General features: G+C 35.5%; 1 protein-coding gene across 1 annotated transcript; it reads right to left on the reverse strand.

Moving 5' to 3' along the window:
- Positions 1-2,000: 2,000 nt before the first annotated feature.
- LOC148168489 (uncharacterized) lies at positions 2,001-24,965 on the reverse strand. Its single transcript, XM_088045288.1, has 2 exons — positions 24,094-24,965; positions 2,001-2,615 (listed from the first exon to the last, which is right to left on the reverse strand). Exons 1-2 carry the CDS (start codon positions 24,785-24,787, stop codon positions 2,233-2,235), a joined length of 1,077 nt encoding a protein of 358 aa, XP_087901414.1. The 5' UTR covers positions 24,788-24,965; the 3' UTR covers positions 2,001-2,232.
- Between the last annotated feature and the right edge of the window lie 62 nt (positions 24,966-25,027).

The following is a 25,027-nucleotide window of genomic DNA, read 5'->3' on the forward strand; positions in this document are numbered from 1 at the left end:
TAGGCTAGTGGTAGGGGAATATCTGTATACAGGGTCCGGCAACACTTGTGTCCACCCCCAAAATCGTCTTTAATTTTAAAGATAAAATTTTGAAAATTTGCATACGCTCATAGTTGACAAAGCTCTAGAAGCTGACGTAAAAATTTCTTTTTTTATCACGGTTTGGTTGGCGTCGCGACGCCTAAGAAGTATAATTTTTAGCGATTTTTGAGTTTTTGCGGAAATATACGCGAATTCGGTTTTATTTCAACATAACTGTGGTACAAATATCTGAGTTTTTATTTTAAATCTAATGCAAATTGTGTTTAAAATTTGCGAAAAAAACGTTGCTTTATCAAGTTAGTTTTCAAAATTATGACAGTGCAGCGGCAATCTACGTTTACACCAAAATTTCACAAGTCACTTCACTCACTTTTATAAAGGTTAATTTTGATTACCACGGGCATGTTGCACTTTATGGACACCAGAAATCGTTAATTAACATCGACAAAGTGACAATTTCACCAAGTAAGACTTTTGTTACCATCTAAAGCGAGCCAAAGAATAGATGTCATTTGTGACACAAGATGTTGACAGATGGGTGTAAACGTAGTTCCCAATTTTGACATAATAAAATTGGAAACTAACTTGATAAAACAGCATTTTTTCCTCAAATTTTGAAGACAGTTTGCATTGAATCTAAAATAATTACTCAGATATTTTTAACATATTTATATTGAAAAAAAATTAAATTAGGGGTTGATATCACAAAGCCTCATAATTACCTAACAATTGCATTTTTAAGGCGTCGCGACGCCAAAACTATCAGTGATAAAAAACAAATTTTTACGTCAGCTTCTAGAGCTTTGTCAACTGTGAGCGTATGCAAATTTTCAAAATTTTATCTTTAAAATTAAAGACGATTTTGGGGGTGGACACAAGTGTTGCCGGACCCTGTATAGGGGAGTAGTGATAGGATTGTAGATAGTCTAGTATTTGGAAATCCTGAAAAGTGTTGTAATTGTGAAGTACGAGAGTGTTCATAGTGCACAATAAAATTGTTATTGTTACAAGCGAGACTTTTGATTTTTCGGCCAACGTGACAGTATTATTTGTTTTCATTTGTTCTTTCATGCACTTTTGTAATGCGTAGGTCTCAATGTTCTCTTTTTGCTATTTCTGTTTCTTTCGTATTACAATTAGGTTTACCAAAAAAAACTGAAAATCCAAGGAATCTACGGAATCCGAAGCATTTGAATTCTAAAAACAGAATGCAGAAGATATAGAAAATCGAAAGAATTTACAGAAAAACGAAAAAATCTACAGAAAGAAAATGATTTAAAGAAGTGATTTAGAATCTAAAAAGTCAAAGAAAGTGAAAACACGTAAAAATCCAGAACTTTTGATAAACTTAGATAATCGGAAAAGCCTAAACAATTTCTCTGATATTTGTGAAATCTGCCAAATATAGAATTAGGAAAAATTATAAAATAATCCAGAGAAAATTGATAGAAATTAAAACAAGTTTACTGCTTTACGATCTAACTCACCGCAATTTCCTTATTCCCGCTCTTTACAGAATTACACTCGAAACAGTAAGAGCTTGTTTTCTTACGAGTGTAGTAATTAGTGAGTTAATAAGTTAATACCATTCTGAAGAATTTAGAAAATTGAGAACCGCTACTTGCTAGCATTAATATCTCCATTTGTTTCTTCCTAGAATAATAATGGCAAGATTCGGAAATATTCCAGCACGTGTCTTGTAATTATCATCAGAACCTGACCTGCATCTTTCTAGCCGTATTTCGATTTTTTCCGCCGCCGTCAATTTGCTTTAGAGGCAATTGCAAAGATAATCAGCAACGACAGCCGGAAATGACAGCTGATGTATGCGTAAGTAGAAACGTGAAATGGAAACTGAAATTAAAATCGTACAAGCTATAACAATAAATATCAAGAAGGCTAATGGAGAACTACTGTACCATCAATCTCAAAGTCTTTGTGGGTTTTGAAAAAAAGGCTTTTGACGTTTCAAATAACTTTATTTTCATCCACATCGACGCTAGGACAATCGGAATAAGTACTAAAGCTCTCTATAATACACAGTATGTATTATGTATATTAAAATATTGCAAATACCCGTCGAAAAGACGAAATCAATAAATTACCTAATTACATATTACCAGGATATTTTACAACTTTTACAAACACAATCAGATCTATTTACATTATGTACACTTTCGCCCGGTTTCACTACTTCTCCGACGTTACCACCAAATTCTTCGGACAGTCGTCTTCGGAGATGATAGCTTTCTTTTTTAAAATCCCCAAATCTTGCACGTTTTCGAGAAAACTTTTATGCGCGGTGAGGAGCTTCGCACTTTCAACGTCCTTTTTTAACTCTTCCATATCACGTTTGAGCTTTGCTCGGCGATTTTGGAACCAGGTGATCACTTGCGCGTTGGTCAAACCCAAACTTGAGGCAATCTCGTCTCTGTCGGCGGGGCTGAGGTATTTTTGGTAAAGAAACCTTTTTTCCAACTCGAAAATCTGGTGGTTGGTGAAAGCCGTTCGCGATTTCCGCTTCTTTTTCGGCTGCTGCCGCGAGTTGAAGAGGTTGAGGTGGTTCTGGCCATCTGTAAAAAAAAGAGGAGGTTAGAAAATTGATTGACCACCCTGTATATGTAAAGTGATGTGTGTGGGCAATAATTTACAAAGAGCGCTCTTTGCCCGATGTAATAATGCAAATGAATAAAGACAAGTGGTTGGAGCAGGAGTATTATTATTATTAATGATATCGCCAAATCATTCTGTTTGGCTGACCGGGGTCTGTTGGCTAGCTGGTAGTAACTGGCAGGTGTGACTAATACGGGGCCTTTGAGGGCCCATGCCGACATTGGACCATCGCGGTCTTCATCTTGATTAAAGGGTTCAACACCGTCAGATACTCGCAATGGACTGCTGGAGGTTCGACTCGGTTTCACCTACAGCAGTGTGACTATGACTTAATGTTTTAAACTGTAATCTTGTACTTAATATTGAATTTTTTGGGAATTCTTCGGATGGTTTCCGAACTCTTCAACCATTTGTCTAAATGGTGCTGATGCCTTGGACGTTTTTACACCTCTAATTATGTCGATCAGAGACGGATTCACACGGACCGACGGGTTCAAGGATTTTTCCTGGTATTATACACCCATCACGAAAGCCGAACAAGTAACTCGATTTTTTTTCTCCAGATTACATTCCGGAGGCTGCTAACGAGATGCTTGTAATCTGATACATACTTAAGACGCGTTTACACATTTTTACCAATCTTTTCAAATCGAATTGTCGACAAGTCGGAAATAAATTCCCCACGTTTCAGAAAATGACCTCGTAAATGTTCTCATAATAAAACAATTCAAGTGTGAAAGTGGATTTTTGTTGTATACGCGCAAAACAAAATGGATTTCGAGTACAAAAGCTCGACATCGGCAATTGGTGATTTAGATGTATGGTCGGCGAATTCCCTGAAAGTAACGACCAGATAAATTTCACTCGGCTTATGTTCGTGGAGAAAATTTTACGTGGAAGTCAGAGGTCTTCACTTAAATTTTCGACCCGTTATTCCGCGGCTCTTTGTTTTAAATGAGTTATTTTTGGAGAATTTTTTAATTTCTTTTATAATCTTTCGTGTCAAAAACAGAAAAAACATTCAAAGAAATGTGGGATATAGAGAGAACTGAAGAATTATTGTACCTAAGATAAGAATATTTTGATAATCTAGAAGACGTGTTGTAGAATATTGTCGACTTCTCAGGATTTAACTGATAAAAAGAATAGAAAAGACCTGAAAATAAAGGAGTTTAGAAGAAAGAAAGAAGAGATTCAAAGAACAAGAAAATTTGGACAATACAGAAATTTTTGGACCTAATGACATCAAGAAGTTTGTTGAACAAATTGCCATTTTTTGTACACCACTGTGAATCGCCAAATTTGTGTATTTTTCGGAAATCGGTTCGGCCTATCGATTTTAAACTTCAACAATTTGTCGTAGCACAAAATACGAATTTAGCAACAATGAAATTGCATGCGTAGTTAGCAGGAAACACTTAACAAAGCGCAACTTTCACTCCTAGTCAATAAATTTTCTTAATTAAATTGTTTCTCATCGCAATATTTGAAAGAATTATTATTGACATCCTTGTATCGTCTATTATTAGCACAGAGGATATAAATATTCCGTTTCATCTCATCCGATAGTTAATTTAAACCGTGTTGTAGTTTAATAAGCTTGAAATTTTCGCCTCAAGCATTTCATGGTCTTTCTAATTTATCGATCAAATTGGGAGGTTTTCACAATTTCGGTATTTGTAATTTAAATTAATGAAACCCTCAATTTTGTTGGAAAAATGACTCGTGCTTGGATCTAAAGACCCGAGTTAAGGGTGACAATATGTTGACTTAATACGTATTAATGGCATAGTAGGGGTGGACGTCAGGAATGCATCCAATAAACTAGTGCTAATGTACTGGATAATGTTAGACGCGGTTCTTTATTGGGGCCTTTTATTACTAATAAAATCTTGTGATTATTATGTTTTCGTTTGTTAAGCCAGCGCTTATGATTTATGCATTTTAATATGCGTAATTGCGCGTCGGTGCTTTTGACTCGCATTTTTTTCCTTCGATAATATTAGAGCAACAAACCTGTCAGAAAACGGAGCAATAAAAGTATCAAGACGAGAAGCAGAAATGTATGTTATTTTAAATACTTCTGTCAACTGTTAACTCCGATTTAATACATTAAATCAAAGCGACAGAGCTCGTTAAAAATAACATCGTTTCACCGCTTCCCAGTCTATTAAATTTAATCTTAGACTTTGACGGGTGGGGTGCTGCGGAACTTCTGACAAATGCACTCGAGACACAAAAAAAGAGACTAATGAAACCGCCTAAACAACATTATGTCATAAATGAGTAGGAATATTTAAATTGGACGCTAAGTCAATAGCTGTGCTTTTATGATTTGAATCAACGCGTTCCGGAAGAGGTTTTGGTAGTTGGTACCTACTAATAAAAGAGGGTGCGGCGCCCACGTTAAAACACTTTTCGTGTTTAAAAAAAGCTGTAAAATAAACAAGTGGATTGACGGATTTTTGTCCAATGTATGTCATAAAACGGACCATAAAAATTAATGTGAAATTTAGGGAAAATTAGACCGCGACTACTGTCTTTGTTTGCATGTCAATTATAACAGGGTTCAACCTCAAACTCAAACAAGCAAGACTACCAGTAAACTTCAAATTAAAGCAATCAATAAATAAAATTGTCAATGAATTTAATTAGGCATTTTTAATTGTTGCGTTCATTGTACGAAAAACCCGTCAGTCTGTGAGTATCTTTTCCTCTCCAACAATTAAAATAGTTGTATCGCAATCCGTCTGAATTGTTTGTCCAGTCCGGTGATAATTCCGGGCACCCGGAACCAGCAGACAAAGAGCCCTAAAGGGAGAGGGCGCTGGAGCGCTAACGCTAACAATAACTCTGCGGGGTTGACAGTGTCGTAATAAATACGGTCGCACCCGCTCGGCTATTTTCCACCCGATTTACTTCTGATGAGAAAATGAGCATTCCGCCCAGGCACGGGTGCGAGAAAACTCACTGACGTCATAAATCCTCCGGGCGCGGGGCAAAGGGCATCAAGTTACGGTTTGTGTTCGTAAAGGAGACAAAACAGGGCAGGGACATCCCTTATTCATTAAAGGCATCGCCGTTTTATTCGTACAAGAGGATTGCGGGGGCGTAAGTGGATCGGGGGTGGAAGAGCGGGGGCGTGATTTTCATGTCAATTGATAATTTATTGCATCGGTTGGGTGAGATTTAAAAGAAAACGAAGCCGCACCTTTCCAGCTACTATTTCTATTTCTCTTTATTAATTAATTTATGGCTCGGTTGGACAAGGGAAATTTTTTGACATAGCTATTGCCGTGTTGTGTAAATGGTGGGTTAATTGACAGCGTCACCTTAAGTTCACTCATGGGTACCAACAGTCACGTAATTGAAATAAATGAGCCGGCATAAATTATTTCACTGCAAAGTTACAAAGTGATTGGATCAAAAGTCACAGCGTTAATGGTTCTAGGAAAGATATTAGAAAATTACTTCTAATATTTAGGGATTGCTTTTATGCAATTAATTGAGAATTTCTCCTGGAGTTTTCGGTGCAGGAAAAATAACGTCTAGATGATCAAACGAACGTATTCCCAATTTTTTTTTCTTTTTTTTTCTCGTTGTAAATTAATGCTAACTCACGTGGACTAAATCTAATTCCAGAGTTTTGAAAAGAATGTTTAAATAAATCTGCTGTCTATAGTTTCATCGCGTTCACGTTCAATTTGAAACCTCGAAAAAATCCATGTTTTTTTTCCTCCGCGTTCAAAAGCTCCGCCAATCTGTTCAAACCACCTGTCATTACCACGTACTTGCTCCAATTAAGCAATTTTCCAACACTGGCACAAAACCGCAACATACCTCTGAGCAGTTTATGGATTCATTCAATGGAACAATAAAGCAAAACGGTTTTCGGTTATTTGTAATAATAACTTCTCACGCTACCACCGAACCAGTTGATGTAATAATTCTATTATTTAACAAATGATGTTTAATCTATTATTTTTTCCATCATGTCGACCGCACACCGACAGCGACGGATGTAATTTGTATACCGCAGTTTTCGTTTATTAATTATGACATCACACCCCACAAAAGTTTCGTTTCGATTGTGCAGAGATGATGGCTTTAGTAATTTCAGGGGTTTCGTGTAATTGCCACCACCGGTTTGAATCGTATTATTATTGGTCGATGAGACATGTGAGTTATTATAATTGTTGTTGATATTTTTGGAAGGCAGGTGCTGGGATATGCGCGGCGTTTTGTAACTATTCAATTATAGAGCTAGCTTGTGTAATTTATTAAATTAATATTTCCTGTAGACCCTTTTCAATTAAATTTCTGTTTTTGAGGTCTACAAGCGATAAGCAAAATCAAAAAATTGAACTTGCCAGTCCGTTCTTGAGCCGATAAGCAGATAACCATCAATCACGCACCGAAAATCTCTTTGAATGAGACTTGATTTCACACTTCTATTTAATTCCAGTGACCGCCAAGACCTCGCTACCAACTCTAATCCTTCGGCATTCGGTGGCCTGACATGTGCCCAAACAATTCAGACAAAGCCCACTCCACAACAGGAAATGAGCTCTCTGATCTCACTCTTCATTTAGTTTTCTTTGATTAGTTCCACCCATAAGGACCACAAAGACAAAGACATGTTAACATGTCTGCTTGTGATTGGCCAAAAAAAATCGCCATAATTAGGCAGATGTCGCGGCCTCCTTGATGTGCCTGGGCGTAGTCGTGCTTATCAACAACTATAATCTAGTGTGCTTAGGTGAAACAGAGCCAACTACGTTCAGAAGATAAGTCGGAAGTTCAACATAAACCAGGCCCTTAATGTGGTAGCCATGTTGGTCCTGGTTTGTTTAGCGACTTGGGAAACAATGGATCCGGATCAGTTGTGCCCAGACCAATTTCGTACATGGTTAAAGACGTAATGAGCTTGGAAAAAATCGATATTGTAATTAGATGGTGCCATGGAAATGTCAACGATTGTCTGCTTGGTGCACCTGCGTCAAGCTCGACTGGGGTTGACAATTGTCGTAAAAATCAAACTTTGTACAAATAGACTCTGCATGCCTTAAAATATTCAAAATATCTGGGTAATTATTTCCTGATTGCCATCAACGGTAAAGTTATTGTTTCAATTTTTATCCGCCAGATAATAGCTATTATTTATTTTATTACCTCACTAAAAGTACTTTAATGATCTTCTTATAAGGTAGATATGACTTTTTGCAGCACACAACTGTGGTGTGTTTTAAAATTTGCCACTTATTGATTCGCATCCGAAACATTTAAAAACTCCATCTGCCGCAGTTCTGGGGATGATTAGCTTTCAAAAATTCAGGAGAAAATATTTACTAATATAGATCCACCTCAAAAATTGGAAACAACGAATTTTGGGACTTGGAATATGTAGGACCGGATTTTTAGCAAAATAAGGCGAGAAAATCAATAGTGCAAACCGCATCTTTCTATCTGTCGTAGTTCCGGAGATAAGACTAAATATTCCGGAGCTTCAAAATTCTTGCTCTCTGGCGACAACCCAAAACCACCATCGCTTCTAATTCTATTATTTGTTGACGTACGTGAAAAATTAGCACAGATCTGAATTCTGCATAAAATTTTGCGTTAAATAAGTACAAATTACTTAAGTTTGCTTCACAAATAAACGAGATTTTGACTAAATTACGTTTTCAGAAGATCTTTTCGCGTTCATTTTTAGCGAATCTTTTTAGTGCAAAAACAAACCTTGGCCATAAGGCAAAGATTAAAGAACTAAATTCAATTTTTTTGATCGGTGAGTCAATTTTTTTTTTTGGAAAACGGCGCATTTTGATATTTTTTGTCGTAGACCCGGAGAAATGGTGCTCTTGAAACTTCAGAATAAATGTGCAGCAAAATATAGATTTACTTCAAAAATAGAACTTTTGAATGTAAAACTAGAACCAGCATTTTAATTTTGAATAGATGTGCAATGCTAGAGACAGGAATTCGTCATTGCAACAAACTTTAGAATCTAGATCCGTGGTAAAATATGTGATGTTGGCAAGAGGCAATGTGATATTTTACCAAACCATGATGCGTTTTTAATATCCCAGCATCAGATAGCCGAGAGCAGCCCCCTAATAAAACCTCCAGAACAAGGGTTAGTCCCTCAATTAATTGACATTAGAAACACTTTAGATGTTCCTGTCGGCGGCCTAAGGCTACCGAGTGAAATACTGAAGCCGTCAGCAAAGTGGTATTATGGCGTCCGAGATTTTATAGCACCACTAAAAAATCGGACAGTTTTATTGGCGATTTATTGCTTGGTAGCATTGTCTTTGCTTGTGCGTTGTCTAATTGCCCTCTGTAGTAAGTTTACGGCGGCAACTTTCTAAATTTTTATCTTAAATGGGAATTAGATTTACGTGATGAGGTGGGCTATTAATTCCCTGGATGATGGCGGACTTTTATTACACCCTGTAGCTGTGGGTACGATGGAATGCGAGGGCTGGAAGCTACAGTTTTGCGTTTGGTACATTTTCGTTTCAACGAAAATCAATGAATTCATAAATGTAATTCCACAGAGCACGTTCTAATCATAATTTACATGATTGGCCTTCGACCAACAATAGTTTTTTGATTTATTTCAGTTTCTAGGAAATCTGAGGCGGAGATACGTTCCACCTTCCATACGTGGTGTATTTATTAATATTGTCTTAGAAATGGGAGTTTGGAAAAGAAGCCGCAACAAATTGCTATAATTAATTAATTTTTTATAGACAACTATTAAGATTTCTGTGTTCTATCGTGTGCATCGATGGTAATTCCGTGGCTTGTCCAGCTTTTTATGATTTACAGCGCAACAGATTTTCTTATACGAGAAGTTCAGGAAAGCGTTAACTTAAAATTTCCATTTTATTTTTGTGGAATCGAAATGATGCTCGTAAGTAAGTAATTGTCGCTGTGAGTGTAATAATTATGCTTATTATTGCCTTTATACTGTTATAAGTTCCGCGCACGACCATTATTGATTAAATTCCACGTTCTCGTGCTATGACAAGTTTTAATTTCTTCGCCTGGCTCGCCTCATTTATTACTCAAACAGTAATTGTCTTCCAACTGCCCTTTGATCCGGCCAAATTGCGCAAAACCTCTTTAGCAACCCAATAAATTATCATAATAACCGAGCGGTACCACTGAAAACAATTTTCTTCAGTAACGAAACTTACATTAAGAAATAAATCACTCGTGTGTTATAATTTTCCCTCGCTATTATTAGATAAGTCTCGTTACACACTATCGTCGATGCGGCAACAAGGAGGCCCATTTCTTCTAATTGCAATTTGATATTTAACAGACATAGTTAAGCACTAGTTAGTATCATTTACTAATTGTATCGTATTTACTAAGTTGGAGCCGAAGATCGGATGATCATAGTGCTAAATTGGTAACTTAATCTGTGGTTGTTTTCCGTTTCTGGGAGGGTCGGGCGCCCTCGAGCAACTAATATGTCGCCATGTCGAGTGATTTATCCGGCTGCGGTGCTCCCTATGGCCAATATGTCACTATTACGTTGACAACTCCTTTAATCTGGATTAGGTGTTATTTGTTTGTTTGAGAATACGTTTTATTGCGTCGGTGATCGGTGCTGTTTGTCTAAATTAAATGGACTTGCAGTTAATTGACGACAAAGAGTGAAAAAATACGGCGCTGGATGTCGTTAGAGCAACAGATGTTAAAACATTGAGCTACCCTACCTGAGATCTTGAGAAATTTTTATCAATCTGAAAAATCTCAGGCCTAACTTCTTCTGAAACTTTTGGGTTTTGAATCTCAGATAAACAGCTAAACTAAAAGTCTGAGTATATGAAGACCTCAAAAAATGGCCGAAAAATGTGATAAAAATGAAGTTTGGTGCGTGCGTCTCCTAAAAATAATTTGGTCTGATGGTAGCGATAAATTCCTTTGACAAATAGCGACAGCATGAAAACATGCCAAACCGAATGGATCTCAAGTGTGTCTGTCCGTCCCCTAAACGCGTTTGACATTTCAAACTGTCAAAATACTCTCATCGTAGATAAAATATGCGCTTCGGATCAGAAACTTTAGAATCTCCTCCTCAAGCGAACAGTGGATATAATTAATCACGCGTTTATTTTCGTTGGTCGATATTAATTAACAGAGATAATTAGCGCAAGAAAACGCCACGTCAGTTTACTTCATACAAAATAGGCGCTGTTTTTGTACCCATCACCCAGGAAATTGGGATCGTTAAGTTTATTAAATAATTAATTAATTGCCGAAGGGTAAAGAAAATCGCCGGCTTTTTGTGGTAAACCAAACAAAAATAATAATTGGATTTATCAGAGATTTTGCCTGCCAACTTACATTTATCTCAGGCTGTCATCCTAATTTATAAAACGAGTTTTACAAATTATGGGAATTAAGCTCAGTCAACGAATGTCGTATATTTAGATTTTTATGTGATTATGTAACGAGATTCTTGTTAATTTCGACGACAGCTGAATTATGCTTCCACAAGAAATGCAGATTGCTGCTTATTTCCGGTAGCTGACAAAACCACAATCTTGTTATGATTTTTGTTGGAAATTTGCGTGTCTGATTGATCAGATTTGTTGTGCACTTCGTAATTAGGAAAAAAGCATAAAATGTTCTGAACTGCGGAAGCGCTTTTTGGACAAACTTTTATTGGATTGTTGTGTGCTCGTGAAAATGAGGAAGCAGATATTTTGTCTAGGTTTTAGACACGAACTTACATGGCTAAATCATGATAAAATGAGTAAAAAGTCTAAAAGTTTTAATTTTGAGGAGTTATTTTATTGGAATTTTTTAATGGTTTGAAAATGAAAATTTCTAAAAGTTGGGTTTATTGCTCTTAATTTTTGGGTCTCGGAACAATTAATAAACACGTCAAAATTAATAATCTCTCTAAATATTATTGGTTTAGCATCAAAACTGCCAAAATTAAAAAAATAAAATAAAAATATTGTATTGGAAATTTATAGTTCGTCTCGAATGTCAAGATTTTATAAAACTTGCGTCTATTGCTCTAAATTTTTGTGATTCAGAACAGTTAATGAATTACTTTAAAATAGTATCTTCTCCTGATTAATTTCATTATTCTAAAATTAAAAATATTAAAATTACACATTTGAATATGAAACGCTGAAAATTTTTAGTTCGTTCTGAAAATGAAAATTTCTAAAAATTGTGTCTATTACTCTAAATTTTTGGGATTTGGAGCAGTCAATTAACAAGTCAAAATTAGTAATTTCTTTAAATTTCACTCTTTTACCATCAAAACTACTAAAATTACAAGCTTGAAATTAAAATTTCGGCACTTTTGAGTTCCTCTTGAAAATTAAAATTTCTAAAAATTGTGTTTGTTATTCAAAATTATTGGGATTTAGAATTTAGTCAATGAACAGGTCAGAAATAGTGCCTAATATCTCTAAATTTTATAACTTCAATTTCAAAATTACAACTACGAATGTTGGACATTTTTATGTTGTTTTGAAAATTTTCTAAAAATTATGCTTGTTGCTCTAAATTTTTGTAATTGGAGGCAGTCAATGAACACATCAGAAATAATAATCTCTCTAAATCTCATTGTTCAAACATCAAAACTGTTAAAATTACATAATAATATGATTGATTGTATTGGAAATTTTTAGCTTGTCTTGAATATGAAAAATTTATAAAAAATTTCGTCAATTGCTCTAAATTGTTGGGATTTGGAACAGTTAATGAACAAGTATAAAATGGATATCTCTTTTAATTAATTTCATTGTTGTATATCACAACTAATAAAATTACACATTTGAATATAAAATGCTGAAAATTTTTAGCTCGCCTTGAAAACAAAAATTTCTAAAAATTATGTCTGTTGTTCAAAATTTTTGATATTTGGAACAGTCAATGAACACATCAAAAATAGCAATCTCTCCCAATTTTATTGTTTTAACATAAAAACTGTCTATGTTACCGACTTGAATATCAGATGTTGAAAATTTTTTGTTCGTCTTGAAATTGAAAATTTCTAAAAATTATGTGTATTGCTCTAAATTTTTGGAATTTGAAGCAGCCAATGAACTCGCCAAAAATTGTAATCTCTCTAAATTTTGTTCTAACATGGATATTATTAAAATTACATACTTGAATATCAAATGTTGGAAATTTTTAGCTCATCTTGAAAATGGCAATTTCTAAAAATTATGTCTGTTGCTCTAAATGTTTGGGATTTGAAACATTCAATGAACACATAAAAAATAGCAATCGCCCCAAATTTCATAGTTGGAACATTAAAACTCATTTCTCGACCATTAAAAAAACATCGCCCATGACCATGACAGATTCACATTTTGTATACAATAATCATACCTCTTTAATTGGTTGAGATAAGGAAATTTGTATTACCATTTTTTGCCACAAAAACTTACATTCTGATAAGTTTTTTGCGCTTTGTTTTGAAAGTTTACATAAATACTAACAGAACGTTTAGTTAATTCCCATCTTTCGTCGGGGAATAAATTATTGTGATATTCGTGACGGATTTTCTGTGGCCGAAAAGATATTTGTTTGCGCTCGAGTTCTGAACCTTGAAGAGCTGGTTGGTACTTCAAACATTTCTGTAAGGTAAGCTTCACTCGGTTTTGACAGTTTTCTTAATTAGAATTTATAGACTTTGCGATTTTGAAGTGAAATTTATCAAATTATGTAATATTGTAAGAAAAATGGTTAAAATGCGGTCAATTTTGAAATGGAAATATGAGACTTTTTCGTTTTTCCGTATTTAACTGCGCCCCCGAGCCGTTCATTTTTCATCGCCTTCCCATTACAGGGTTTAAACTTAGTAATTCTCAAGTGGGCAATGCGGAAGAAGCCACAAGTAGCATTTCGACGACACGTCCATAATGAAGCGCTGTCAACAGCAAATTCCATAAACGCTCGTAATAAGTGCATCTAAACTCAGAAGTATTAACTCATCATAGTCCACATGTTTGTGCGCCTTGGCACTAATTACCGAGTAAAATTAGTCGCTTACAAACCGAAAACGAGAAGTAATCGCATCCTAAACGCCACAGACAGATATTTCCTTCGTCACATCATCGGAGATGCAGATGTCGACTAAACATTTTTGTCAGTTTATTAAACGGCGTTAAAACGGTAAATTATGAATTGGACGCTTTGAAATTAACTAGATTTAGTGTGAGGTCTATTTCGGGATGAGATATTTTCTATTAAAATTCCATGGGAGTTCACCAGCCCACCATGAAATGGTAAATTGTTATGATTTGAGCATAATTAATCGCATTATAAAGATTTTAAATTGTGCGTTGTTGCCTGCGAATTGTTTGAATTGCCAACAGATGTATTTTAATGGCGGTAAATGCCAGTGCTGAAAGAAAAATGAGCTGCAGTCGGTGGAAGTGTCAGAATGCGTGTTATTCGAACTGCCCAAATTCCCTAAACAAAACAAATGTGACATTTGCATAGGAATAAAATTAATCTCTTCCGATAGGCTGGGTGGCGCTTAACATGTGGAGGAGATTTACCACGAAATGGAACAGATTCTGTCGATTTTTTTACAGCTTTCAGAACAATAGAAATGCTAATCCTCCTTTGGTATCAACTTCAACCATTTAAGTATCACTTTACCTATTCGAAACTTTTAATCTCTGGAAAATCTCCCCGGATTCGTTCAAACTGCGGAATTTACGGTTCTATTCTCCATAATTACTCCCGGCTCCCACACGCCTCCTCTACACTCGCCTACCTCCAGAAAATCATTACCTAATTAAGCCCCATTTACATCGAAAATAATTAAGGGTCGTGCGCAGGAATATCGGACGTTATCGCGGATCTGTTGCGTGTTCCCGGCATGTGTCCCGGTTTCAGGGAGCTCACGTCCTACAAGACGTGGGGCAAGTTTTCAGCGGTCTTTCAGTGATCGATACATCACAAAAACTAATAATATATCAGTCAATTAAAGGCGTGATTTAGTACAATTTCGCTGTGTTCGTGTTTAGTAATCACATTGTCATTGGTGGCGGTCATACGAAATTGAAATTCGCATTCATAACAAGACCTGCAAGCACGAATTTTCAACAAAAATGTGGGATTTCGTAACGAGCGGTGTTACGTCAAACCATTCGATTTCAAGCTAATTATCCGATTCACCACGTTTTGTATTGTGGAAATCGGATTAGGGACGTCGGAAATCATCGCTCATTAAAAAGAAAAAGATTATAAATGGACTTCGTCTTCTTTAATGGCCTATAAAATTTCTGAGGGTAGATCCGTGAGACAAAACCGATGAAATTTGAAAGTGATAATGATTGCATGTACATAGATCTCGCATGCACTGAAGATAATTCGCTTATAATTTACTGGTTTTATCCCATTGCACCATCATCGTTAGTGATTTTGCTGTGGCTTTGCCCCATATAATTAAAGGTAGCAGACAGCGGCGGCGAAGGTCTTCACCGACATTACCGCGGAACTTTTGTGATTTATTTTAATTTCTAAGAAGTCGGAGGCGGGAATTGCCACCTTCCTGAGCACATAACGTAATTTATTAATATTATTTTCATACTTGCAAGCACAGACCGAAATTAAAAATTCTGTGAGTAATATCGAGCGCACTGCGTTTCTTTCATTCTTGTGGTTTTGAAGCAACAATGAAAGTCAGCAGTTTCGGATCTCTTTACCCTACCGATTGCTATTCGAAACCCGTGGTGTATTAAATTTGTTTCCATAACAGTACAACCATGGAACGGCCTCTAAATTAGGCGGCTCTTGTGATCTGGTTATATTGTTAATGGCTTCCTCATTAAAACGTCATAAATGTGCAAAACGACACCAAACAAATATTTCGGCAAGGAGCCAGGTTTGACTATTTTAATCAATTTTTAAACCGACAAAGGAATAAGCGACTGTTTATATTGGAGTAATTGTGGATAACTTTATAAAGGAAATTGCAAATGTAAGTAACAATTGGATTGTTAAAGTGAGCGTTCGTAGACGACCTGAAGATATATTATGTTACCAGAGAAAGAGATTCGAGGAAACCTAAATATGCATGTGGGAAACAGAATTCGCAAAGAGAAAGATAAAAATAAACGTGAAAAACTTGCAGGCATATTAGAAAGGAACAAAAAGGTCAATGCACACACTCATCGACAGATGTTAAGATACAAATGACAACAGTATTAGTGAACAAATCATTTTGGCTAAAGGTAATAAAAACATTATTTTTTTCTGAGGATGAACCAAAAACTTCGATGAAATTTTATCAAAGGTTGTAAAACTCTTGTAATTTTAACGCCACAGCAATAAAATTTATGAAGGTTACTAATTCGGACCTGCTTATTAACCATGTTAAATTGCAAAATTATAGACTGAAAAAAACAAAGCTTGGAAATTTTTATTTTGAAGATGAGCCAAAACTTCTAAAAAAATGTTAAGAGCTGTAACTGTGGTAATTTCAACGTCATAGCAATCAAATTTCCCGAGGTTAGTTATTCGGAGTTGGTTATTAACTCTGTCAAATTGCAAAATTGTAAGTCAAACAGAATAAATTTTAGAATTTTTATTTTTAAGCTGAACCAAAAGTTTCAAAATAAATTATTAAAATTAACTCTGGTAATATTAACGTCTCAGCAATCATATTTTGGGAAGATTACTAATTTAGCGATTGTTATAAAAAATTTCAAAATTATAGAACAAAAGAGACATTTTTTTATATTTTGAAGATGAGCCAAAAACTTCTGTAAACATATGTTAAGTGCTGTAACTCTGGTAATTTTGACGCCACAACAATGAAATTTGGGGAGATTACTTATTTAAGCTTGCTTATTAACCGTGCTGAATTGTTAAATTATACACTGGAAGAGACAAATTTCGACATTTTTTTATTTTGAGGATAAACCAAAAACTTTTCCAAAAATATGTTAAGCGCTGTGGTTCTGGCAATTTTGACACCAAAGCAATGAAATTTGGGGAAGTTACTAATTTAGGTTTGTTTATTAACCGTGGTAAATTGTAATATTATAGACTGGTAAAGACAAATTTTAATTTTTTTTATTTTCTAAAAATTATTACAAAAACATTTTAAGCGTTGTAATTGTAGTAATTTTTACGCCACTGCAATGAAATTTCGGGAGCTTAGTTATTTGGACTGGCTTTCTTGACTGTGTCAAATTGCGAAATTGTAAGTGAAACAGGATACATTTTGGAATTTTTATTTTTGAAGCTGAATCAATAGTTTTCATTTTTTTTTTAAATTTGTAACTCCAGTAATTTTAACGCCACAGCAATGAAATTTTTGGTGGTTACTAATTTGAACTTGCTTATTAAACGTGTTAAATTGCAGAATTATAGACTGGAAGAGACAAAGCTTGTTTTTTTTTTATTTTGAAGTTGAATTAAAAACTCCTGAAAAAAATGGTATAGGGCTGTAAGTCTGGTAATTTAAAGGTCACTGCATTTAACTTTGACGATATTAGTTATTTGTAGTTGCTTATTAACTGTTTCAAATTGCAAAATTCTAAGTCAAACAAAATAAATTTTAGAAATGTTTATTTTAAAGCTGAACGGAAAGTTATCAATAAAAAATTAATTTGTAACTCTAGTAATTTTAACGTCACAGGAATGAAATTTGGAGAGGTTATTAATTTAGACATGATTATTAGCGTGGTCAAATTTCAGAATCTTAGAATAGAAAAGAAAAAATTTAAATCCGTTTGTTTTGAGGATGAATTAAAAACTTTTTCAAAAATATGTTAAGCGCCTGTACTTCTAGTAATTTTGACGCCACCGTAATAAAATTTGGGGAGGTCACTAATTTAGGCTTGCATATTAACCGGCTAAAATTGTAAAATTATAGATCGGAAGAGACAAAATTTGAAATATTTTAATTTGAGGTTGAGCCAAAAACTTCGACAAAAATACATACAGTTTGGGGAATTGGCACCCGATGCATGGAATTAAATTTAATAGAAAGTGGGGGACACCGAGCGAGAAAGAGATTCTTGCATTCTTTCATTCTCACACACATCAAGAAACATGAATTTTTGGTGAGTCCAAGACCGATTAATGGACAAATAGATGAGCGCAACAAAGAAAACAATAATTGCTATTGGAGCGAGGAAGATAAAAATAATTTACCCCCATCAGCGCGAATGCATGCGTCGTGGCATTGTTTTATGATTTTTGGTAAGACGAGGTGTTAACATGATTGCTCCTTTGGTAATTCTTCGCTGTTACAGAGATTTGGTTGTTCAAATGCAAAATGCAACAATTTTATTTTTTATGAGTAATGATAGGCATTGTCTTTCTCAATGAATTTGAGTTATAAATTTCGAGAACTTTGTCGCTAAGATGCGTTGGGGGGAGTAATACCACCCACTGACACTACTCCTCTCCCACTTCTTATTAAAATTGTTCCTATTCATCGGGTATCAATTCCCCAAACTGTAGGTATGTTGAACGCTGTAGCTCTGGTAATTTTAAAGCCACAGTAATGGAATTTGGGGTGACTACTAATTTGGACTTGCTTATTAACCGAGGCAAATTGCAATATTATGGACCGATAAAAACAAATTCTGGATTTTTTATTTTAAAGGAGAACAAGACTTTCCTTCGCTGATTTACAATTTTGAACAAAATGAACAAAATTTCGCAGAAAACTGGTGTAATTTTTTTCGATCAACCTCTGCGCCCCATTTCGCCATCAGCTCCCGTCGCTTTGACAAAAAACCTCCTCCGAGCGTAATCCATCGATTACAAGAATCGAAGAGGTCGGCTTTTCACGTGTACGTGTCGCATTTAAGTCAGTAGCGCGCGGTACCACTTCTTCCATCACGTATCGTAATTTTTTGTTGGCGTGATTTTAGCGTTCGGTAGCGCTCCACGTAGACCCAACCGCAATTATTTTTAAATTGTGAGAACGCGGTGGTTGTGATCGGTTACAACCCGGCTACCATTCCACCCGAGCGGTTATATAATCTATCAAATAACTTTCTCATAAGCTCGCACGTTCGCATTTTTCCCATAGTCAAATGCGGTTTTTCGAAAAAAACTCATGACCATTCTAAAGGAAAAACTCAACGATTTCTTGTTAAGCTAAGTACGTTGTGACGCGGCGTTCCGTATCGGTGAGATTGTGAAACCGAGTGCACACATGGATCAATTTGAAGGCTTCGTTGAAATTGAATTCAAAATTGATTCAATTTGGGAGATGGAGATTTAATGATGGCAAAACATGAAGGAACACCTGCGGGATTTTCGTATTACATTAGTGGAAATGTTATGTCACTTTAGCCGGTTTTTATTTTATTATTTAAAGGCGCCTTCAACATTAATTTATTACTTATTAGTTGCTAGTGACGACCATAAATTAGAATGGAAGCTAATTTCCACTCATGGTCACCATTTAGAGATGCAGTTCCAATAATTAATTTAATAATAAAAAAAATCACAAATGGGTGCTAAAATTCTTTAATATCTTACCGCAAACACCAATTTACTGTCTTGGCGGGGCGTCCTTTCGATTTTTCACCCCTGTTTTGTTAATTATTGCATGTATCAGTGTGTCGTTATGAGGGTGGAAAAACATTAGGGGCCAAAAGTTCGTTAAAATTTTCAAACATGCACCCAATAAATTTTACAAAATTAATCACCATTGATAATCATAATTAATTATTAACGCTCGATTGGAAATAACTGGACAAGCTCCATTAGAGACACCAGTTTGGTGTTATGTAACCTTTAATTAAGAATGTTTTATTGGTTAATAATTATTATTAATATATAACGGAAAATAAGCAAAGTCTACCTTTTCGAAAACATGCAACAAGTTTTACAAATATTTTTTAGAATTAATTGCCGTCTTCAGGTTCGTGAAATATTTGTATTTTCAAAATTTCAAAATTTTTTTAAACCGTTTAGATTTTTCAGAGAAATTACTTCTTTTTTTAGATTCTTTTTATTTTTAGATGCTTTTTTTGGAACTTTTCTGACTCTTGATTCTTTAGATGCTTTAACTTTTTTGGATTTATTCGTTCGTTTTGGTTCTTGTAAATTAATGAAATTAATTTTTGATTCGCTTTCTCGCAACTACAATTTCTGTTCGTTTTGTTTCAAATGAATTTATGGCGTTTCTGTGATGAAAACTTTATATTCTTTAATTTTGCTTTACCGATATGCATCACATCCACGTAACATTTAGCAGCTTTATGGCATCATGACCAAATAAGTTATTTTCCACTGTATTAAAGTTTTATGATCAGATTGCGACAAGAATTTATTTGTGGCTGCAATAACACTCAAAAAGTGTTGGAGCATTTGTCGTATTGCAAAAAGGACCGAGGACACGTAAATAAATCCAGTAGAATATTAATTTAAATTCCGCCGTCTCCGTTGGTGGTTTCCGTTTTTCCTTCATCTCCAATTAGCTCCAGAGTGTTAAATCAATGTAATAGCGTCCGCATCGAAAACAGACCTCTCATTGTCGCTCTTCGGTCCAAGAACACAAAAACGCCATCGTCGCTTTCTGGTGAGTGTGTGATACCGCATAATATAAAGTTGTTGGTCACTCAATTAGCCAGAAAACGCTCAATATTCAGTACCATCGGCTTCTTTGACCATCTAGCTCTCCAATTAGTGTGAACCGTCGCTCGGGGCATTGGCGGCACCTTTGATCTCGAAAAATACCTGCCAACGCTGAGACTGTGAACGTCCGACACCACATATCGCGCAAGCGCTCACAGTCTCGTCACAGGACCAGCGAGAATGTGAAACAACTTCGTCCTCTCGCGCTTCCACGACGTCACAGTCTGGCGCGTTCTGCCTTTTTTTTTCTTTTTTCGTTCATCCGAAGTCATGTATATCGCCAGTTTAACTTAATCACATTCTTAAGTCAGTTGTAATCCGAAAATCTTGTACGACAACGATTTGGAAGCATTCTTCAGATTGATCTTTGATTTCATTGGTGATGGCAGGACATTAATTTGACATGCTGCCGGGTAATCTGATCGGCTTTTTTTCACGAGGGTATTGTTGTTACCTAATTAGTTTAATTGCCACTTTCCTGCATTCTATTATCGATCTATTAACTAACCACGGCAATTTACCCATCAAACTGACATTTTAAAAGTTGCAGAACGAATTTAGACCGGCTAATGGTGAAATTGATGAGAGGAAATTACCACGTTTCCAACTAAGGGTGGCTCGTCCTGGGGAGCCCTTTTCTAACACCTCACTTTTGATTCTGTTTTTCAATCAGTTTCCACTTTCAACTACTGAGAGGTCTTGATGCACAGATTTATTCCTCTTTGGTTAAAAGCTAATAACCGCTGAATTGGTTTCCGTACGGTTCAAATCATAATAAGCCTAGCCGTAACATAAAATTTAATTAGATTCTAGTACTTGTAGCAAATGTATTTTAGTTTAATGAGAAGATGATCCGTAACTCAGTTAGAGGAGTTCTTGAAGGACTGCGTCGTATTGGCGGCTCTGTCTCAAAATAAACAAAATTGGGGAAATTAGATTTAATTAAATTGAAGTGCAAAACAAAATCGATGATTCTCGAGAGGAATTTACAGTTACAGTTCTGATCGAAGCTTCTTTCCTGAGCTTATAATCAAAATTCTGTGCTTCTTCTTCTTTGGAATCTTCTTCGTATCTTTTTAATTCCGGTCCTTGAAATTATACTTTTTTTTAAATCTTCTCAATTTGCCAGCTTGAACAGATTCTCTAGAGTTTATAGATTTTATTGCGCTATCGTTTTTGGGTTTACTTAGCTTATTTTGAATTAAATTAAGTCAAATTAAATTGAATACGGCTAAAATTGTATAAAATTTAACATATTAAGCTAAAGTGGAAGAAATCTGGCTCTAAATGTAACTATTTGAAAATAAATTATTAAAGTTGACACAGGTAAATTTGATGAAATTTGGCTAATTAACGGTGCTTGATTTAAATAAAATGAATTTGAATAAATAAAAGCAGAATTCCAGCCAAGAACTAAACTGGACTAAATCTAAACCGATTAAAATTCGAACTAAATTAAATTGAATTGGTTGAATTATAATACAACAAACTCAAAATGGAATTAAATATGATATGAAAGGGAATTTCTAGCTAAAAATAAGCAAAAAAGTATAATAAACAAGAAAGAGTGTCCTGTCCCAGCGGGTTTATTTTTATTTTTCTGAGCGCTTGTTATTATAAAAGTTGTGTTCCGCGGCAAGTTTCCACCCGCCAATTATAAAGTACTTAGAAGTTTTCTGACACCTTGCTCGTGGGGCTTTTCATTCTCGCCTAACGATTTCGCATTACATATGCAAATTATGGCTTTTGAAACTTTGATGTGTGTATTAGGAACCGGTCAATACGCCAAAAATTTCTTTAGCACCGTTACGCGGTCGTGCAAGATGCCGCCTCTACGGCAATTCCCTATGATGGATGATTATCACCGTGGATCATTATGAAGAAAGTTTGCCGCTTCCTATTGATTGGGAGAGAGGACCTCACACGGCGGTCAGTTTTAATTTGAGGCTTTGAAACACCTGATTATTACTGACAGAGGCATTTTTATAATAGAACCGGGAGATTCTCGCTTTTTTCAAATGAAGTTGTTTAGCTGCTATTCAATATTTTCGATGGAAAGTGGTCTAGTTCGATTTGGCGATTGGATTTATGACTCCATTAAGTTTCAATAGAGGGAAATCGGTACCGTATCGATTATATAATTTGCCCTCAAGCTCTGGGATTAAACTGTTTTAAGTTTCTCTAATAAATCTCCACGGCGCTATTATTATTGAATTGTTTGTTGAAATCACAAAAATGTGATTTTCTTGCTTGAGTAACTAGAACTACAAAACATAAAAAATGCGAATTTTACCATTAAACAATAAATCATGATTGTTATCTTGAAAACAATAGAGAGCGCTCGTGTTTAAACAATATTACAAATTGAAAAATAGCATCAGAGATAAACATCATATTATTTATTCTTCCTACATTTATTAACGTAAACATTTATAGATTCGGTGCGAATTTCAAACGATTTATTTTCGAATATGATCAAATTATGTGGTAAATTCTATTAATGCGCGTAAATATTAATAGATGAAAGTTACACTTCAGTTTGTAATCAAAACATAACCGTAAAATTTATCGAAATGTCTGTACTTGATGTTATTAAAAGATGTGGGTAACAAAAAATTATAGACATCCGGACTGTTATTTGAAATTTGCCGGCGCGGCGTCGGAGAATGACTTCATTTCAGAGGCGTAAATAAATAGAGCTTTGGAAAAAGAGCTATTTCATCTCAAAAAAAATTCAAGTTTCTATCACATTCATTTTTTCCGAAACTGAAACTGAAAGCCTCAAACTTTTAAATTATATAATATATCTATACAAGGCGTTGTAGTTTTAAATTGTTTTGACCATCTAGACAAAAGTAGACAGAGTCCAATTTATATTTTTGATTTAAACCGATTTTTTAGGATCTTAGAGAACTGTTTGATTAAAAAGGTACCTGGTAGGCGTTGCATTTTTTTACATGTTAGTAGCTCTGTCACGAGAAGCATTTCAACATTGACAGGTTTGCGTATCAATTAATGTTTAACCTCAAACTGTCAAACAGGGTTATAAGATGAGCGTGAAGAAACCTAACAAGAATTTGGGACAATATTACGTTGACACATAAATGCCTCAAGTCTGTTGGTAGCACTGTATCGCTCTCGATCCTCACAATTCTAAGATGTGACTCGGTAGTGGTCAGGCCTACCAACCCGTTTCAAATTTCGAAGCCTTTCTGTCTTTTTTCAGAACAATGAACACCACAAGCTTAGTTTCTGTAATTAACTTGTATGTTATTGAGTTGTTCGTTCATTGTACAAAAGAAAAACTTTGTTTAATTGCATTGCTGAATTAGTTAAATGCAAACTAATTTTCAAAATACCTGTAAAAACGCTTGTAGTTGCGAAATTTTTAGCAGGCGTTAATAACGTGTTAGGGGACTGAAGCGGTAAAAAATAAAGATTGAAAAGTTTCAGCACACAAAAGCAAATTAATGGGAGGAAGGCGTAATAAAATACTGGCGAAATTAAATAGCCTGTAAATAATCGGAGAACAATAGTTGGGCAAAAAATTATAGACGATCAAAAATCAACAATAGGAATGGCAAAAAAGGACGCATCTAATTCTAAGAAATTAAATTAAATTATTTTAGTAGGAAATTGAAGATTGTTTATTCTTTTAATTCAATACCAAAATATAGTTTCAGTATTTATTATCAATATTATTATAATCGAGCCACTGGCGCTGTTTGAAAACGTGTAATTAATTTTTTGCACTTTTGCCGCTAATTACTACCATGGACACATTAACACACTATTATCAATCAAAATCAATCAATCAATCAGACTTACCAGCACTAGTTTCCCCTGAGCTGGAATCAAAAGTCTTCGACGTCATTTGGAAGAGCGCATCCAGAGGGGTAGCCCCAGGTTGCTTCCCTTGCTGTCTATGCCTCTGTGCTGCCGATGGCACAATATCTGGTGAACAACAGTCGCTTGCAACACTTGAAGATCTATCACTTCCTGTTTCCGACGTATAGCTCGCATTAAAAGCCGCGAATTCCGGCCTTAACAGGGCTAATTGTTGCACTTTAAGATGTCTGTGGAAAGTTTCAAGCCTTTGTTGTGCTTCGACATCAGGATCGATGTCCCACGGTCTCACGATCCTGGTATTTTGCGATTTGGATGGTTTATGGTTGAGGATATCTACAATGGAGAAGCTTTTGACTCCGTCTGTTCGTTCTTCGATTTCTACCGTCGGAGAAATCCTCCTTTCAGTTTCGACCATTTTTAGTTTCTTTAGCGGTTTGAAATACTCTTCCGAGTCGGGGTCTGTCTCCGGGCACCTGCAGTTGACGTATCCAGGGCTGGATTCCCTGGATCTGACCGGGCTGGGACATCCGACGCTGATTTCGTCGTCAGAGATGAATTTCTGTTCGACAGGACTTGGAGTCCTGGAAGAAATAGGACTCTCGTATTTGGACCCTAAGTATGGTGACATTTGGTTGGTGCTACTTTTAGGTGATAGAGATTCGGTATCTTGCATTTTACACCACTTGTCCGATTTTATGCAAGCACACACATCACTTCCGATCGTCTCGAGCCGCCATTACGAACTACGAAAAAGTCACTTTTTTCCTCGAACAAAACCTTCTCGTTAGCGGATCAGACCCGACACGTGTTAAACCTTCCTATCTTTAACAGATCTGGTAACAAGTGAACGTCTAGTTGCCAATCTAGTCAACACAGGCTCTTTAACAAACCACGCCCTTCGTTTAAAATGTCC

Source organism: Gnatocerus cornutus, chromosome 9, assembly GCF_029298725.1.
Source record: "Gnatocerus cornutus isolate USDA-ARS CGAHR chromosome 9, icGnaCorn1.1, whole genome shotgun sequence".
NCBI classification, from domain to species: Eukaryota; Metazoa; Arthropoda; class Insecta; order Coleoptera; family Tenebrionidae; genus Gnatocerus; species Gnatocerus cornutus.